We start from the raw sequence: 18,587 nt of genomic DNA, 5'->3' as shown, positions 1-18,587 counted from the left end.
CAGTAATATTTTTTAATAGTGAAATGCATTACTAGGTTTTTTGAAAATTTCATTATTTTAATATCAAGAGTAAAAACTAAGGTAAGAAACCAAATTTTATGATTTATATAACTATATTACGAACTTTTCAAAAATTAAACACCTACATATTTAAGTGCTTATGCATTTAAGTTTTTTACATTAATTTAATAAGTAAAGGAAATGAGTAGATCAATAGTTAAATATAGATAACAGTGAAAGAAAATGTGCAATTTTTGGATATGATTCAATCTTTTTTGCCAGTAAAATGAACTCCAAAGAGTTTTCTCGTTTTAAGTATAATAATTATAGTTTATGGGAAATTCCATAATTATTAGTGAATTAACTATATAAACTAAACCGAAACGTTTCAAATTAAAATTTTCCCTTTATATTTATAGTTCCAAAACTTAGTACCTAAATCTGGAATTGTATTGATTTTTCAACTCACTCGCATTTCATTAATTACTATTGATTTCGAATCCCGCAATTCTTGATGTTGGACTTAGTCTCGTTTTGTCAATAAACATAAAACATTTTCTCTATAATCTTCCGAATACATTTTCGTTCAGATCATTTTTCATGTTTTTTTATTTTAGAAATCATGAGTCTTCTATCTGAGAGAAATTAAAGGACTAGTTTTTTTTAAATTCAAATCTTTCTTCCAATTTCACCTATACATTTCCAAATATGTTTATTTTTAAGCGATCAAATTTTTCTCAGATTTTATAATTCGCTTTCAGTTTTTGTAGCTTTACAATAATAATGATATACAATAATATGATATATAATAATGATCTAGAAATAATTCGAGTTTTGAAAACCGGCGTTAGTCATCAATCAATTATTGATCTCTTAAAAATTAATTTATTGATTCTGTAGAAAAGTAGCATAGAAAATGTTATTTAAAAACCATTAAATAAAAAAAATACTTTCAACATAATAATTTAAATTGGAATCCGGGAGGTTTAATAAGGAGCGCATTCCGAAAGATGGCGCTTGCACTACTCTGATGATTTAATTTGATTTCTGTTTCGACTTAATACCGCTCAAGAGATAGCGCCACCTGTAATTTCACTTAAGAATTTTAAGGGGGATCACTGTTGCTCGAGTAATAAATTACGGAAGAATTATTTGACAAAAAAGTTTTTGAATATAATAACTAACTTGACATCTTTGAAAATTGACAAATATGTAAACAAGAAATATATTTTAGTTATTGTTTAAAATTGACCAAAATTGTCCGGTAATTTACCGATGAAATATTGTATTTCATCAATGAAAATTTTCATCCGCCATTGTCAAGAAAATTGGGCGATTTAAAAAAATACTTTTTTCGGTTTATTATTGTCTTGAGTTTGATATTGTTAGAATTTAAGTGCAACTTAATATCAAATTACAGTTTTATAGGTTTGTGTAACATTATGGTTCATATAACATTAGACATTTCTGATCCAGGGATGTTGGTGCAATGCAAAACTTTTAGTCCATGTAGATAGTTTTCTTCTTGATTTTAATTCAATATTATGTCGAAACAATTTAAACTTACACTGTAGACAGCTTTTTCGTTCCCTGGGACAGAACTTAATGGACACTCTAGAAATTAGTACACCCTTATCGTATTGTGCTGTTCATCCTTTTTAAACATTATTCGTTAATTTTGATGCTGCAAATGTATAAAAATTGCACAGTTTCTAAATAAAAATTCTGGAATCCATGACCTAGGTATATTTTCTGATGTTACGCATATTCGAATCGAAGTATTTACATCAATAATTTTGCTCTAGACTTTAACTTATTATTAGATGAACAATTCTATATCGTGATAACATAAATTCCTTTTTTTATTTGATTATTTTTATAACGTCGAGGTTCAATGATTTTTATGTTCAATTTCTCTCAATACCATTGAATAAATGTGAATAATGAAGAAAGCGAGAGGTACAGGAAGTGTCTCATCTTGGAGAGGAGTATGCACTTCATATCCTCCAAAAGGTGGTTAGAGGGGAAAGTGGGGAATTTCGGCCTTTCTCGGAACCTTTAACGCTGACTGGATTCCATGCAAAATCTCATGATCAGGCATAAATCGGAGTTCCCCATCATTTTTATAGACTCTTTACGTGTCGGGAGGTGTGTATAGCAAAATTGCCTAGGAGAGGTCGTTTTGAGGTGCATTCTTCCCCTCAGAGTACTTCTCATTGACATTTTAATTGATGAGTTGATAATACAATAGTAATTTTTCTTTTGTGAAATCGCAGTAAAAACCATAATTATATTTGTGTGCCTTTAGAAAGCAATAATTCATTTTCACTTAACAGTTTTTCCAATATGCATATCAATTTGTTACTTACAGAATAGCAGGATGCAATACACGAAAAACTGATAATGTTAAAAATTTTGTTTAAATGGGTATTTAGATATAATTACCTACTTAGTGTCTAAATATTGAGTTGTTTTAGTTCTAAAATTCACCCATTACCTGAGGTATTTTAAACCATTTAAAATATTAATAAAGTATCGCCTGATTTCAGTTTTCCAAATTGTTAGCCCAAGGTAAGTTTGGGAAAATAGTAGTCTGAATGTCTCACTTTCGACAGTCCTAATATATTCCTTTTATGACCTTTCTTCATCACGTAAACCGGCGCCTACGTGTAGAAACGTTATATTATGTCTTGCGGTCATTAAGCACAACATATCTTTATTTGAATTTTTTGAAATAGAATTTTCAAATTAAATCTGCGAAAAAGTTCTTGTTTACAAGTTTAAATGTTTCGTCGAATTTATACATCTAACTTCTAAAAATAAAACTTCGCATACAGCTTTTGCTGCTCCCTTTGTAAAATTCTCTTAAATTCATTAGGAATCGATGTTTTTCTGTATTTAAGTGTAGTTAATTTCACTTCGACAAAATGATACATTCATAAAGCATAAGATAATCGAATTTAAATTTTCTCAAAATCAAATTTTACTTTCAAAATAGAGGTAAATGGCGATTCATATTATCGGTCTGGTCATTGTTTCATAAACCTAGCCCAAATATCGTAAAATTTATTTTGCATTGTTTAATCGCATTAGAGTGCACGGTCAAGTCACGGTCAAATGATACAAAATAAATGTTACAATGTTTGACCTCAACGTGACTAGACCGTGACCATCAGGTTACGGTCTGGTCACGGATTATATCAATCGTCCTTAACTTTAACGTGTACAGGATTATTTTTTAAGAAATAAGTCATAATCTATCAAAGGGAACAATACAGGGTGGGTCAGCGAAAACTTTGCACTTCGATTTTCATATTTAGAATGAAAATGTCTAAAAACACTTGGACCGGTCGACTTTTGATCCAAACGTTACAATTTTTGTAGTTTCAATCCTTCGACTTCAACTCATGATCAAGGATGACAGTTAGCCCCAAAATTTTTAATGGGGAGGGGTATCGAGTGATACTTAATTTTAAAGGTAGTTCTACCCTAACCATTACCTCCTAGTTTGAAGTCCTTGCCATTATCTCCGTTGATATGATAGCTTGTCAAAGTCTATGGGGAAAAAGCTTTTAGATAATAATCAATTTATAACAATAAAAGTTGCTGACTTCAAAATGAGGGTAGGAAGATCTTTAAATTGAGATATCACTGAATCGTGTTGACGAAGATGAGTTTTACCGCTAATAGTACAATATAATTCATGAATGCTACCAAATTGCACCCGAAATGTTACGTAAAGTAAGACAATGCTTTGAACAAAATTTATTTTATTGCAAAGAGGTAAATGGTGGTCATTTCCAGCATTTAATAAATTGATCAGAAAAGTAATGTGAACACTTTTTTTTTATTTATTCACATTTTTTAAGAAAAAAAATACATATAAAGAAACGCACCCTTTTAAATTCGAGGGGTAAAACTCACCTCTGTCAAAATGATTCAGCGATATCTCACTTTTCAAGGTCTTCCTACTCTCATTTTGAAGTTTACAGCTCTTATTATGATCAGTTCTTCACAGACTTTGACAAGTTGTCATATTAATAGGGATAATAGCAGTGATTTCAAACTTGGAGGTTATAATTAGGGTACAGCTACCTTTAAAATGAGGTCGACACCTCTTTTCAATAAAAATATTGGGAGTAACTGTCATCCCTCTTGAGAGATTGAAGTTGAAAATACAAGGTGTTTTTTTTGTGGTACCCAATGTTAAATTGGAATAAAATGACATTCAGCTATCAGATAGATATGTGACAGTGCACATCAATCCAGTACAATTTTTGTCATGGAGTATTACACGCCAAAGGAAATAACTGAAATTGTTAAGTTTTATTTTCAAAATCAATCTTCAGTTAAGTTGACACAACATGCCCATAGAAGTAAATACCGTGGTCGAAAAGTGCCAACATCGAAGACAATTCGACGTTTAGTGACTAAATTTAATGATAGTAGTTTTTTAGCAACATCAAAGCCTAAGAATAAAACTCGCCGACGTCGAAGTAATGAGATTATTGATGCCGCAAGGGCCGGTGTTGAGCAAAATCCAGAAACGTTGCATCGTTGATGCGCTCACCAATTTGATACGCATCCGTTGACATTATGGACGATTTTAAAGTTTGACCCGCATCTCTTTCCATACAAGATGCAAATGGCACAACAACTATTGCCATCTGATAAGCCACATCGCGTGCAATATGCCAGAAACATGCAAAACATCTATGCTGGAGAACTTGATTTATGGAGCCATGTGATCATGACTGACGAAGCTCATTTTTCGCTTTGTGGAAGTGTTAATACATAAAATGTTCTTTATTGGGGTACTCAAAAATCCACCCTTTACATTCCCTAAAAGTTACTATCTGGTGCGGTATATGTTCGGAAAGAATCATTGGTCCGTACTTTTTTGAAGTAGAAAATGGCGCGGTAGCAACGGTCAATGGGGAGCGATATAGGGCAATGCTACGCAACTTTTTGGCGCCTGCACTGGATAACAATGGCATGCAGAATTACTGGTTCCAACAAGAGGGCGGAACATGCCATACGGCTTGTCAAACAATTGTTTTTTTGAAAGGAATGTTCCCCAATCGATTGATTTCCAAAAATGGGGATTTTGACTGGCCCGCACGGTAACCCGATTTGTCTTCGCCTGACTTTTTCTTGTAGGGATATTTGAAAAGCAGGGTGTATGGCAACAAACCGGAATCTCTCGAAGAACGTAAGACCAATATTCGGAACGAAATTACCGGAATTGCACCGGAAACTCTTCAGAAAATGATATCAAACGCTGAAAAAAGGGCCGATTTATGTTTAGCTGCAGGAAGTGACCATTTGTCAGATATCATTTTCAAAATTTGACCAAACAGATTGTAAAGGTCCAAATTAACTTTTAATAAAATCAAAATTTTAAGAATATGATTTTGATCCAAATTATTCAAAAGAAACTTTGGGTACCATAAAAAAAGCGCTTTGTACAATAAAAAATTGGCCCCCCGAATCAAAAATAGACGAGCGTTTTTACACATTTTCATTTTAAATATTGAAAATCGAGGTGCAAAGCCTTCGTTTGGTTACCCTGTATGTATCTTATAAAAAGGAGAAACAGAATTTGTATTACAGGTAATTAGCACTTGGAGCCAACGTTTCTATTTGTTAACTGACCAAAAATTACTATCTCAAGCTTCTCTAGACAAAAGTTTGCATAATAAGATGTTGCACCGACATTGCGTTATTCGCACTGTTTACTCATAATAAAACAACTTTGTTTGCGCATCTATAGGCAAAAATGGAAGCAGTTTCAATTCTTAAAATAAACTTAAACTTATCCTCGCAATTTCACTAATTTCTATTATGCATTCACGTACATGAATACCGGACAATGGTCAAAAGAGCGAAGAAACTTTCACCCATACTACCACCCTCCTCCATTGAACAATCATCCATTTTGATCTTTGTTAATATTTCTATACCATTACAGATTACAAGTCGCTTTAAGGTTTTACAACGCGGTACAAAGAATTGATTAGCCATTATTCTTGTTATCGACAATCAAATTTTCCACATTAAACTGTGATTTTATAAGTGAATTTATAGTTCACATTGTTCGACTTACTGTTTGTGAAATTTGTGTAATGTGAGCTTCGAGTTCAGTTTGAATATTAAAGTGAATGAGTTAGTTATTTGCCGTTAAAATCGAAGGTTTGAAGGGGTTTGGGGTTGAACTGATGGGGTGTTTTATCAGATTTCTTAGTTAAAAAAACGACAGTTGAACTTGTAAGATACCTGAGTCCGTTTGTGTATACCAGAACATATTTAATAGGATTTTTGATAAGCTTCGAAAGGGAGCAATTTTAGAAGCTACAGGGCGTGCCAAGGAACTACAGCTATGCCATCAATTTTATTATTGTAGATGGGACCGAAATAGCAATTTGCGAGTAAAGGGTTGCAAGAACTTTACGTTTGTTCGGTCAAGGGTGTAACGCTTCTTTCGGCTCGTGGTAGGTTGAAGATTTAACGTACAAATGATATTTTTTAATTCTCCTAAGTAAGTATAGCTAGTAAGTGGAAGTACTTCTTAGTAGAATAGTATTATACCTAGTTAGTTGATTAAAGGTGGTTAAAAAATCAACAGAGGTAAATTAGTTAAGTAAGAATCTGCACTGTTGTTATTTTTCATTACATTATTACAAGGATATCTTATGATGTTTTTACCGCATCACAATAACTACTTGATCCAAATACTTCTATTATATAATAATTATTAGGTAAAAGCTTTATGCAACAAAACCTAAATTAATTACTACTACAGTTAGTTAAAATCCTTAAATTTGAAAATCCATAACGAATCTGTCGATAATTACATTACACAGCGGTAATGGATGATTAATTTACAAACCGCACGGACAAATTTAACACCTACAAACAAAATTGATAGTTAGGTTGTTAACATTTTTTCTTTAAAAACAGTATTTGCTATCGTGCTTGTTATTTAACCTAAAAATAAACATTTAAAAGTATTTTTAATAATTTTGGACATTTTCCGTCTTTCCTACTTAAGTCAGTACATGAATCCCGAAAATTTACGAATATCAATACATCGATTTCCTCCCTTAAAGTCTAACAGACCGACGTACTAGCAACTCTATATGGAATTTTCAGCCACCTTCTTTATTATTTCATCGTTTCCAGGAAAATCATGCTCCTGATATACAGGGTGATTTTTTTTTTTTGATAATTAATGAAGGAATCTTGGAAACTCGCAGAGCTACGAAGTCCAAGTAAAAATGGGGAAAGAATTGCACCTTGAAGAGATCAATTTAAAGCCACTTTTTATTTTTTGAAAAAGCGTATGGCACATTACGTATTTAGTAAAAACAAAGTTTTGTCGATTTCTTTTAATCGATTTAGCCGTGTAATTATTGGTTCTAGAGAAATTATATACGAATATTGTAGATAATTTTGCCCTGAAAAAGATAGGCTACCTACATTTTTTCTCATTTTTATCATTTTTAAGATATGGCATAAACTTATTTTTTTAATAGAAAACATACTAGGTTATAATTTATTTAAAAAGGCATTTTTTTCACATAGTTGTCATCATTCATGTTGATTTATTATTTGTTTAACACTGACAACTCGCATCATTTAAGTTTTTGAACTTAAGCACACTAAACAATTCCTCGATTTGAAAAATTCTTATCAAAGAAATTAAAAAACTTAAATTTATAACTGACTTAAACGATATGAGCTGTCAGTGTCAAACAAATCATAAATCAATATGAATGATGTCATGGCCAAGTGTCTTAAAATTGCAATGTCGGGTTAAAAAAAGGCTGTAAGTCTGCTATTTTGAGAATTAATTGTCTACTTATTGGTATCATTTTAAAGCTTGAAAAAACGCCTTTTTAAATAAGTCATTACTTATTATGTTTTCCATTAACAAAAGTAAGTTTATGCTATATCTCAAAAATGATAGCTGTGAGAAAAAAGTTGATTAGCCTTTCTTTTTCAGAGCAAAATTATCTACAATATTCAAATTCACATAATTTTTTTAGAACCAATAATTATACAGCTAGATCGATTAAAAGAAATCGACAAAATTTGAGTTTTGCTAAATATCTAATAAGCCGTGGACTTTTACAAAAAACAAAAGGTGGCTTTAAATTGGTCCCTTAAAGCAGCAATTCTTTCCCCATTTAACCGACTTATAACTCTGGTAGTTTCTAAGATCTCTTCACTGATCATCGAAGAAAACTCACCCTGTATAAAGTTAGCTATGTTTTAACCCTTTGATTCCAGGAATCAAATGATTCACGCGTTAATATATTTACCAAAAAGCAATCCCGAACTATACTAAGAAATTGAATTGCTTAATTTTCACGCAATTTAAGTCCTTAATGCGATAATAAGTTACTCAATATGTTTTCAGTAGTACAGACATGTACCTATTCCGTTTGCCTGTTAAGGGATGTAACTTTCCCTTAATCTGAACTTATTTAATTTTCTAGATAGTGGTCTTAAATGTCCACGGTAGCCGAACGTCCGGAAGATGACAACCCTGTTGATAGTAAAATTCCTCCCAGTGAGATTCTCCTCCAAGTTAAAGCCTTTCAAGAATTGAGGAAGAGTTTAAGAAAAGCCACGTTTAAGACGAAAAAGCAGCCAGGGACAAAAGATGGTCTTGATCAGGATTTGAAGAAAGATTGTCAGGATGACGTCAAGAAGGAAATTTGGTATAGAGAAGGTGTGTCTTGAACTTGAACTTATGAGTTTAAAACTTTTTAAAATGGATACAGTAAATATTATTATACGTATAAGTTAGTGTTAATAGATGTAACGCGAACTACCCTTAAAAGTGAATCACGTTTTCGGAATTCTGTTTATAGATGTGGACCAACGAAAAGTGAGAGAGAAACTATTTCAAGGGCTTCAAATGGATCAATCAATATTGCACGAAGGGCCTCAAGAGCAGATTTTCAAGTGCTCTTGTATTAAGAGCAAGAAGTGGTCATAGATTACTTCTTTGAAACCTGTTGAGTCTGTAATAGTGGCGATTCGTTTTCATTGTGGCTGGGAGATCGTTTAAACAAGAGAAAAAATATACAAAATAGCAATTTGAAAACTTACAATCGCTATATCTGGAGAACAAAAAAAAATATTAAAAAATCCTCGAGCTAATTTTTACAATATCAAGGGAGAACTAAAAAGGTGTATTAACCAATCCGTTCTTACTTACTCCTCATCCTCGACGGGTCAAACTAAATAATGTTAAACAACATTCTATTTGTGATATTTATCTTGAAGCTCTCAAAAAATGCTTTTCGATTATACGATACAAATCTGCATTTGATCAAGTAACTTTCGTTTGATTAAAGAAAATCTAATTAAAATGTATTCCCATTTAATTTCTTCATTATTAATTTAATAAATGCTGAAAATCACTCATATTAGTGTCCTGACAACAATATTGAAACTCTTAAATATTTTAAAACCTTTTTTATTTCTAGATAACTTTTTTCTGCGGTCTTTATTATTAACTGAAGAAACAAAAAATTAAAAAATTGCGTTGTTTATACTTTTATCCTTCGGTTTTTACAGGTTTAGTTTTAGAGTTTAGGAAACGAAACGTATAAAAAAAAACATCGTATTTTTTAATTATTTGTTTGTTCAGTTAATAATAAAGATCACAGAAAATATATTTAGAAGTAAAAAGGACTTTAAAATGTTTAAAAGTTTTAAGATTGTTATCAATACACTAATATTAACGATTTTCAGATCTTATTAAATAAATAATGAATACATTAAATGGGACTTGGGGGGCCATTTAACATCATTAATTGGGATGTCTGGGGATGAGGGGGTAAGTAAGAACGGATCGGTTTATTATATTATTTTTGTTCCTCCTTCAATATTATAAAAATTCATTTGAGGAATTTTTTATATCTTCTTTTTTGTTCCCCATATGTAGCTATTGTAAGTTTTCTAATTGTTATTCTGTATATATATTGTTACAAGATAATAAACTCCGGACACAAGCTGCAACTAAATTTAAAAGTCATTTTAAGTAAATGTTCTAAAGAGAAAAACCTGACAGACAGTTGTACAGATCAATACTGAAGATATTTTAAGAAATTTTTCGAAACTGCCGTAAACTCTGAAACCGAGAAAAAGTGGATAAAATATATTTAAAGAAGTTCTGAAAAGATTTTTAGTATACAGGGTGTTTAAAAAAAGATTGTAAAAAAAAAATGATCAAAAACAGTTTTAACTTCTTCCTTACTTAAAGAAGATCTTCTACATGTCCACCTGCCATTTGTGCACAGAATTTACATCTTCGCCGAAAAGAAGCTGTTATTCTTTCGAACAACCTTGGGTTTTGTCTAATTGTTTGGCACTCATTTTCTATTTGCTGCTGTGGTTCATCCATATTATTAATTGACCTTAAATATATCAGTTGTTGACCAGTTGTTACCGGTTACTAAATAACATTTGCAACATTACATTTCCATTAACAGAAAGCAATAACAACAACAACAAAGACAGCAATACCGACATTCTTTTTTTTTACGCCCTGTATCTTGAAAATGGTGCGTTTGCGGACCTATACTAATAGGAGTTTTTTTTTTTTAGAATGGGCCAAAAAATCACACCCTTCATACCTGAACTCTTTTTTAAAACACCCTGTATAATACTGTTTAGACAGCTGTAAAAACAGCTTAGAAAATTAATGATTTGAAATTCGATAACATCTGTTATGAAATGAGTAGAAATTTCAAAATTTTAAATTTGAATTGCGATGTTAACTGATCAGATAAATAATTCGACAATATGAAAACAAAATTTACGACTTTAGTAGCCAGAATCAGTAATTATTTTTCTATACAAATTTCCTTAATAAGTTTCACTTAAAAAATATTTTGATGTATCAGCGTACGTACTAATAATATTTCCAGCATTGGGCTAGGTATACTTGAACACAATACATGATGAACTCAAAGGTCAAAATTCTGTATTTACACAATCACATTGGCACACAAACAGAAGAGAGGAATGATACAGAAGTAATTATAAAGAAGGATGGAAAAGAAGTGAAACAATACATACACATCAGACCGGTAGTGTAAGGGGACTCCATTTTAAAAGCAAACTGAAAATGATATTCCCTACAAAAAGGACCATCAAGCATGACTGAAAATTGATCTCTATTTGACCGGATTTTGCTAACATTATCCATGAATCAGAAGCAATATCCATGCTAGGTTTCCACGGCGCGGCTGCTGTTAAGTGTAGCCCGCGTTGCATCCGACCGATATCCGCAGAAGCCTCACGCGAGAGTTTTGCGTTGCTTATTCTGCTACTGCAATTTAGGATTTATAAAATTCGAAATTCATAAAAATTTGCTTATAAACGTTAAGAATGATATTGCAACATCTTTTAATGCGCCGTCATTGGAAAATTGGGAATTTCATTTACATTTCTCTAGATTCCTAAGAATAATATATTTGCGATACTAAGCATAATGGATTAAAGGAATTATGTGTTATCTATAAAATTATGATAAAACTTGATCCAATAATTTTAGTCCATATTTTAATGTTTTTTTGTAATAGTGACTTTTAACCCGCGGATCAACGTTTACGTTCTCGTTATGATAATTCTTACTTGTACATCTCGACTTATGATGAACAAGGCCATCATCAAGCCAGTGATATCATATGAATTATTGGTCCATAATTCATAAAATAGTACAATGGTTATTTTTATTTGCAAAGGTAAGATATAACTGTTAATACAAGAAGAAAAACATCTACGAGTTTCAATATGATGTAGTGATGTAAGTATTTGCGTATACTTGGAACAAAAGTTAAGATAAAACTGTTTACTAATGAGCACTTCAGAAATCAAAATATTCGATTTCTTATCTTCTTGAAGTGCGACAGAAATTTTCAAAATGGTTCTGATAACTGACTGGTCATTTTAGTTCTATCTTTCCGACATAATAAACGTGGTGTTTGGTGATCTATATAACATTCAAAATGGGATTTGGAGGGGGTAAGTTGATGAGTTATTTTTGTAGGTGTCTAACTCACTATTTTTGGCATAGTCGTCGATGTTTATTTGCTCTTAAGTGAACGACCAGTCAAAGCTATAATAGTAGTTCTAAGCTTTCCATCTTAGGTAACAAAGGTCGATGAACTAAATTCTGAGAACTTGTTAATAACTTTAAAGTAATTTTTTTATGTATTTGCACTTCAACAAGTCTTGAGAAATTCGCAAAAGCAAACAAAAGAACCAATTAATTAATGGATGATTTAAAAACCCATGATTTTCTTCTTTTTTCTTCTGCGAGGAACTCTGAAGGGTTCTGATCTGAAGGGGAGGGCTCATCGATGCAGGGCGTTCCTTAATGTCGTACTAATATTTTAGAGTGTGATTCCTCAGGTCATCTTATCAAGAAAAGTTTAAATGTACATATGTCCGCAACGGCTCAAATTTTTAGCTATAGAGCGTTAAAATTTTTTTTTTCAAATCATTATTTTGAAACTTCTCAGGAAGTATCTTAGATATGACTTTCAATTTTGATGTATGTTAATAAGACGTAAAACCCCATATTTTAATAAGAAAAGTAATTCTCTTGCTCAATCAGTGGCGATTTTACATACATGTTTTCCGATATTATTTACGAAAAAAATGGTACGCCACTGACATTTCTTAATGGGAATATTTTTCTGGTTGAGCTGGTTAGTTCTACATGAAAAAGGTCTCTTATAACAAATAATAAAATATATAACATTTAATATAAAATGATAACTTATAATATACTCTTAAACTATAACTACCCTTAAACCCTTGAAAAGACACTTTTTTCGAACAGCCATTTTCCGCAACAAAAAAATGACAAAAATTGAGAGTGAAACTGATGCTGTATTTCGGAAACTTTACAAAATATCGGTAAGTGGTTTGCGGCATCTTATAGAGCTGTTTGAGACGGTTAATTTGAGCTATTTTTTTAAGGCAATTGTTCCACGTCTGGCTGAGTTATCGCGGTTCAAAATTTGAAAAGTAGCAAAACGTGAGTCCCCCCCCCCCCCCCCCTGACATTTTTAGAAAATAAATCGAAATTTTTTTTGTGCAGTTTATCGGTCCAATGACCTATGGGTTTTATATTGGTTGTGGATACCTCAGTTGTGATCGTGAAGTCTTGGAAAGGCACCGTTTTTGGTACCAAAAATGGCAAACATTAGAAACTTAAAATAAAAATTAGGTATTGAAAATAAATAAATTAATTAAGTTGATTTTTATTGTTTTAATCAAGAACGGCTCATCTAACGAGAAAAGCGTAAAAGACCTTTTTCATGTAGAATTGACCAACTTAATCATAAAAAGTATTCCCACAAAAAAATATCAGTGGCGTACCATTTTTTTTCTAAATGACATCGGAAGACATGTACGCAGGGACGCCACTGGTTGAGCAATAGAATTACTTTTCTTACTAAAATACGAGGTTTTATGTCCTGTTAACACACACCAAAATTGAAAGTAAGATCTAAAGTATCTTCGGAGAAATTTAAAAATAACAATTTAAAAAGAAAATTTTCAACACCCTCTCGCTAAAAATTTGGACCGTTGCGAACATATTTCCATATGACCTTTGCTTCATAATAATAAATGGAATCACACCCTGAAATATTAGCATGCCATTAAGGAAAACCCTGTATTTTTTAAGTTAACAAATCTTATCTGCAAATCTCAATTTAATGGTTTCTCTATGTTCCGAATTTTAAAATTTATGCTACATTTCATTTAAGGTGACTCAAAGAAATATTACTTCACAAACTTCATGTCAGAGCTCCTTGGAACTTCACTTCTCATGTTCCTCGGATGTATGGGATGTGCACCACAGGCCGATAATCCTCCAGCAGTTCACCACATGTCATCATTATCATTCGGTTTAGTCATTTTAATCATTATACAGGTAAAGTTTTAAAAAATGGTATTTGTTTAAGAGGAAAAAGTAATTTGGACTTCAGATTGCATAGGACAGAGACGCAAAAAACCAGTCAACATAATTACTTCTTAGGTTGCTTGCATTATATTCTTAGTTTGCATCATTATGCAGAGAACAGTGTAAACGGTGTAATTTTTGCATATGTTTTCTGGAAAAGAGAAATAAATTATTGATAATTTAATTTTAAAACGGGAAAACCAACGTATATGTGCATATATGCTGTACTCACTGCATGATGACTGAAGTCCATGTTCACAATTATTGGATTAAAATGTATACATTTTCAGATATTTGGGCACATTTCAGGAGCTCATCTCAATCCAGCTGTAACTATCAGCACTGTAATATTAAAACGGTTGTCTCCATTGATGGCCTTAGTATACATCATGGCCCAATTTTTAGGAGCCACTCTTGGGTTTGCTCTTTTAAAGGTAGGTAAATTCCTTTTTATTCTATAGCGCTATACAGGGTGTTTTAAAAAATGTGGGCAATATTCTGGAAATGAAAAGTTCTTATCAAAAGATTGTACTTTGCTTATAAATAGTTTTTCAAAAATTTACCTTCACGGAAATAAGTTTTTCAAAATTTAATAGCGAAAATGGTATTTCCTAAATAACTTTTCTTCTGGTTGATGAAATTTAATTAATTTTGGGGCATTACTGTATCATACTAAGGTTAATAAGATAGGATCTAACGCTTCTTTCTAACTCTTCAGGGACGCGGAGGCGAGGCTACCTTCTTTTGTCCCTAAACTTTTAAAGACTTGGCTTTTTTACCGTTATTTGGTTTATTAGATTTCTGGCGTACCTGAGAAGAAAAAGGTACTATTAGCTGATGTACGTAAACCGAACCGTTTTCCAGAAAAATGCCATTTTGTCAAATGGCGTATTTTACGAAAGTAATAACGGTAAATACCAAAATATACAACATTTTCATGTCAATTAAAAAAAAATAAATACATTACTTTGAAATAAATTTTTGTTAGCTTATTAGTTAGTTCTGGACTTCTCAGCAAATTATAGTGGTCGAAGTTATCGTTCTTTAGTCCATAACGATTAGTTGGGGATCCACAGAACCTTTTACTTTGCAAGGATCATTCTAAATAGAACTTTCTCAATACTGGGATACTATGAAGACGTTAGAAATTGTTTTTCAGTAAACTCCCTACATTTCTAGCAGATCAGAAGTGTTTGGTAGACCAATAGAAATAAGATAATCGGTCTAATCCAGACTCGTAGATCCATGGATTGTTTGTGACCTTTTTTTATTATCAGTTCTGATGATGAAGGGGAGTTGTTTGAGTCTTTTCTCATTGCTTATAAAGGTCAAGGTAGAGGTATAATTTCTCCTTTAGTAGCTAAGCCTAAATTTCTGGTAGTGTTAATATGGTCTGGCATCACAATACTCTTCAGCCTCAAGATGTCGTCTTCGACAACTCGTAGTGCGCATTTCATATTAGGCAACTCTCTAAAATTTACTGTTGAACTCGAAAATGATCACATGTATTTTGAAATTTCATAACTGCAGTTTACACATACAAAACGGGGATGAACTGAAGCAAAGCATATACTAATTTGAAAACCTGGCAATTTTATCATCTGAAATAATGAGGTTTTCGGATAATGACACTAATTTTTGTGAATTTACGACAAGGAACAAAGTGCATACGATGATATGGAACTCTATGTTAATGTATTGAATTTGAAGTTCTGTTATCAATTTTAATAGGGAAAAATATTCTTCTATTTTATACAAATTTACAAATATAAATATTTTCAGATTTTAATGCCTCAAGAATGGGTGGTACCAGGTTTCTGCGCTACAAAACCCCATCCAAAAGTCACACCTATGCAAGCTTTGGCCATAGAATCTCTTATTACTTGCGTACTAATTTTAGTCTGCTGTGCGATATGGGACAGAAGAAACGCTGAAAAGCAGGACTCCGTTCCTTCCAGATTTGGATTCATTATAGCTGCAATTTCAATGGTCGCAGTAAGTAGTAATCACTAAAGTATCTTATTGCATGCGGCAATTGGCTCGAGGAATGTATTGTTTAATAATGATCCAATAAATATTGGTATTTGAAATATTTGTATATACGGTTTGGACATTTTTTAACGAATTTTTCAGGGACCCATTACAGGCGCCAGTATGAACACTGTACGATCATTCGCGCCAGCTGTCTTAGAAGGAGATTATGCTTATCAATGGGTAGGTAACACTTCTGATTACTTAATTTGTAAGTCGGAATATATTACTAGAGCCAGTTTTTTCTTTCAAAAGATGTTATTTTCCAATTTTTTCGATTGAAATATCTTTTCTCACTATAACACATTTTTAGATCTACTGGATTGGACCAACTGTAGGTGCCGTTCTGGGATGTGGCATCTATGTGTTCCTTTTTTTCCATGAAGAGGAAAAGAAAGAAGAAGAGGAAACTGAACTAGAGGAAGTTAATCATATGATTGATCAGAAACCGTAATATTTCACAATTAAGAACGAAGAGAGACTTGATTGTGCAGATATATCTGAGTTATTATTAAAATTTACGAAATTATAATTTTTAAAAGCTATGTCAGGACCAATTAAGCTATGGTTGGGCAATCAGATCCAAGAAGATCATTGGCTTGAGTCGAATAATGTTTCATATATGGTGATGGTTTAAATTTTGTATCTAGCTAGCTGTGGAATTTTACACAAGAGAAATAGAAGATAAAAAGTAGATCGTAGCTTGATCATATGCCGCAAAATGACGTTAAAATTAATTTTTGATAAAGGGGCCGAGTGAAGTTATGCTGCTTTATTTACTTTTAATTTTGAAGATTTCAATTAAACATTCAGGCTATTTTTTAACAAGGCAAGTTTAATTGTTCGAAGAATTCACAATAATTGCTGAAAATGTTGTCCATTAACAATTTAGGTTATTTTTGAGAATTCTGTGATAGGTACCATAAGATAAGTCGATCTGCTGTGATAATCTTCTCAAGGAAGTATTTGGGTTTTCATGCATTATCTGTCTTACATTTTTTGCAATGTCCCGGAGTTCGTTTTTTTTTTGGTCTTCTGTTGCCTGACTTTCTCTGAATGCTGCCAGTTTTACGAAATAAATTCACAACATACTTCAGTGTAGTTGCGAAGTTCAATTCATCTGTTACAACTTCAGAGAATTTTTTACGAAATTCTCGAAAACAGGATTGGACTTCATAAATCGATTCGCCATTAATTTGATGTCTATTACGAAAATATGCTTCAATCAGAAATGTTTTCTGCTCGTCCGCGAACACCATTTTGCGGTACGTACAGGAAACCGAATTTAAACAAACGACACTGTGATCTTAAAAAAGACCAATTTTTTATAAAACGGATAAAATTAACAAAATAACAGAGAAAGAAAAACGAAAAAATGCAAAGGCTGAATGGTAACTAATGAAAATAATAAATAATGATTAGCTAAATGTCTCCGGAAGAAATGTTTCGGCATGAAAAATTAGCAAATGATGTAGGTTACTTAAGTAACGAAATATACACAAACGATAATCGACATACGTTTTTTTCTTCAACAAAATCCACAGCTCACTAAATATGAAATTTAAATGATCTCTCTGTATAATGCTCGATAATGCCGGGTATGTTTTACTTATACCACAATTGTACATTGAGGACCAAATTCTGTATTAATTCACCATTTCCTGTTAACGAATACATGCGTTTCTTGAAAATATTTTATCTTTCATGTTCCTTATCACTCTAGATTTTTCGGATTTTTTTGAACTGTGAGAAAATTTTATTTGTCCTAAATCTTGTAATTACCAAAAACTACGGTTCATTATGTTATATTATTCACTTAAGACGGTAATGGACTGTTAGTCCTTAAGTAAATAAAAAGGAACTGTATAACTGTATTAAACTATAAAATTTGTGTTGTTGAATCTTGTTCTGTAAATTATTTTTCTTTTTATTTTTTTATTTTTCTCATTTTATAAATATCAGGTTTTATTGAAATATTTATTGTTAAAATGTAATAAATTAATTTTTACTTTTTAAAGATATTTTATGTTTTCTTCCTTCTAGAGAATGTGTTACGCCAGACAAGAGGTGTTCTTTTATATTTAATCGATGGATCTAGGAATCGAGCAGAGTTGCAGACTTAACCAAGATACCTAAATCGAATTGTACATTTCTTAGAAACTACCCTCTTCCGGAAATTGAGTCAAAATTGAATTTATTATTTCAGATTAGTTCTTCTTCGAGTATTAGGTGACCCCTCAATAGTTCTTCCTTTTTTGTTTTCAATAACTCGTAATTTCCCCTTTGGAGTTTCTTTATCATATTGTTGATAAGTGATACTCTGACAAATAACATAAGTATAAATATAGAAAAAGTGCTAGGAAGTAAGAATCAGTATTATTCCTTACTTGTAGACGACGCTTAAGCGATAAGGGATTTGTGGAGAACACTACTTTTCCGAGTTAGTTGTAATGCTGCAAAAAGGTGTATTGTCTTGTGAAACATCCTAAAAATAAAAAATACCGTAATAAGACCAGAAATCACGGTTTCCTTGGTTCTCTTGAATATCTAAATAATG

General features: G+C 31.9%; 1 protein-coding gene across 3 annotated transcripts; it reads left to right on the top strand.

Moving 5' to 3' along the window:
• Positions 1-8,501: 8,501 nt before the first annotated feature.
• On the top strand, positions 8,502-18,003 carry LOC136417389 (aquaporin AQPAn.G-like). 3 transcript variants are annotated; one of them, XM_066403063.1, is made up of 6 exons: positions 8,502-8,737; positions 13,803-13,969; positions 14,290-14,433; positions 15,782-15,994; positions 16,133-16,213; positions 16,344-18,003. In XM_066403063.1, exons 1-6 carry the CDS (start codon positions 8,515-8,517, stop codon positions 16,482-16,484), a joined length of 969 nt encoding a protein of 322 aa, XP_066259160.1. In that variant the 5' UTR covers positions 8,502-8,514; the 3' UTR covers positions 16,485-18,003. The 3 variants fall into 3 exon arrangements, with proteins under 3 accessions (XP_066259160.1, XP_066259169.1, XP_066259177.1); XM_066403072.1 differs by lacking the exon at positions 8,502-8,737 and adding an exon at positions 11,632-11,765 and having other exon boundaries at positions 16,344-18,002; XM_066403080.1 differs by lacking the exon at positions 8,502-8,737 and adding an exon at positions 11,804-12,045 and having other exon boundaries at positions 16,344-18,001.
• The last annotated feature ends 584 nt before the right edge of the window (positions 18,004-18,587 follow it).

Source organism: Euwallacea similis, chromosome 2, assembly GCF_039881205.1.
Source record: "Euwallacea similis isolate ESF13 chromosome 2, ESF131.1, whole genome shotgun sequence".
Taxonomy (NCBI): Eukaryota; Metazoa; Arthropoda; class Insecta; order Coleoptera; family Curculionidae; genus Euwallacea; species Euwallacea similis.
The sequence above is the reverse complement of the archived record's forward strand: the minus strand, read 5'-3'. Positions and strand labels throughout refer to the sequence as shown.

Coding starts and splice junctions, on each gene's coding strand:
- LOC136417389 (XM_066403063.1), top strand. CDS start 8,515: ATGTCCACGGTAGCCGAACGTCCGGAAGATGACAACCCTGTTGATAGT. Junction 14,434..15,781: donor TTGGGTTTGCTCTTTTAAAG/GTAGGTAAATTC, acceptor AAATATTTTCAG/ATTTTAATGCCTCAAGAATG. Junction 16,214..16,343: donor GAGATTATGCTTATCAATGG/GTAGGTAACACT, acceptor ACACATTTTTAG/ATCTACTGGATTGGACCAAC.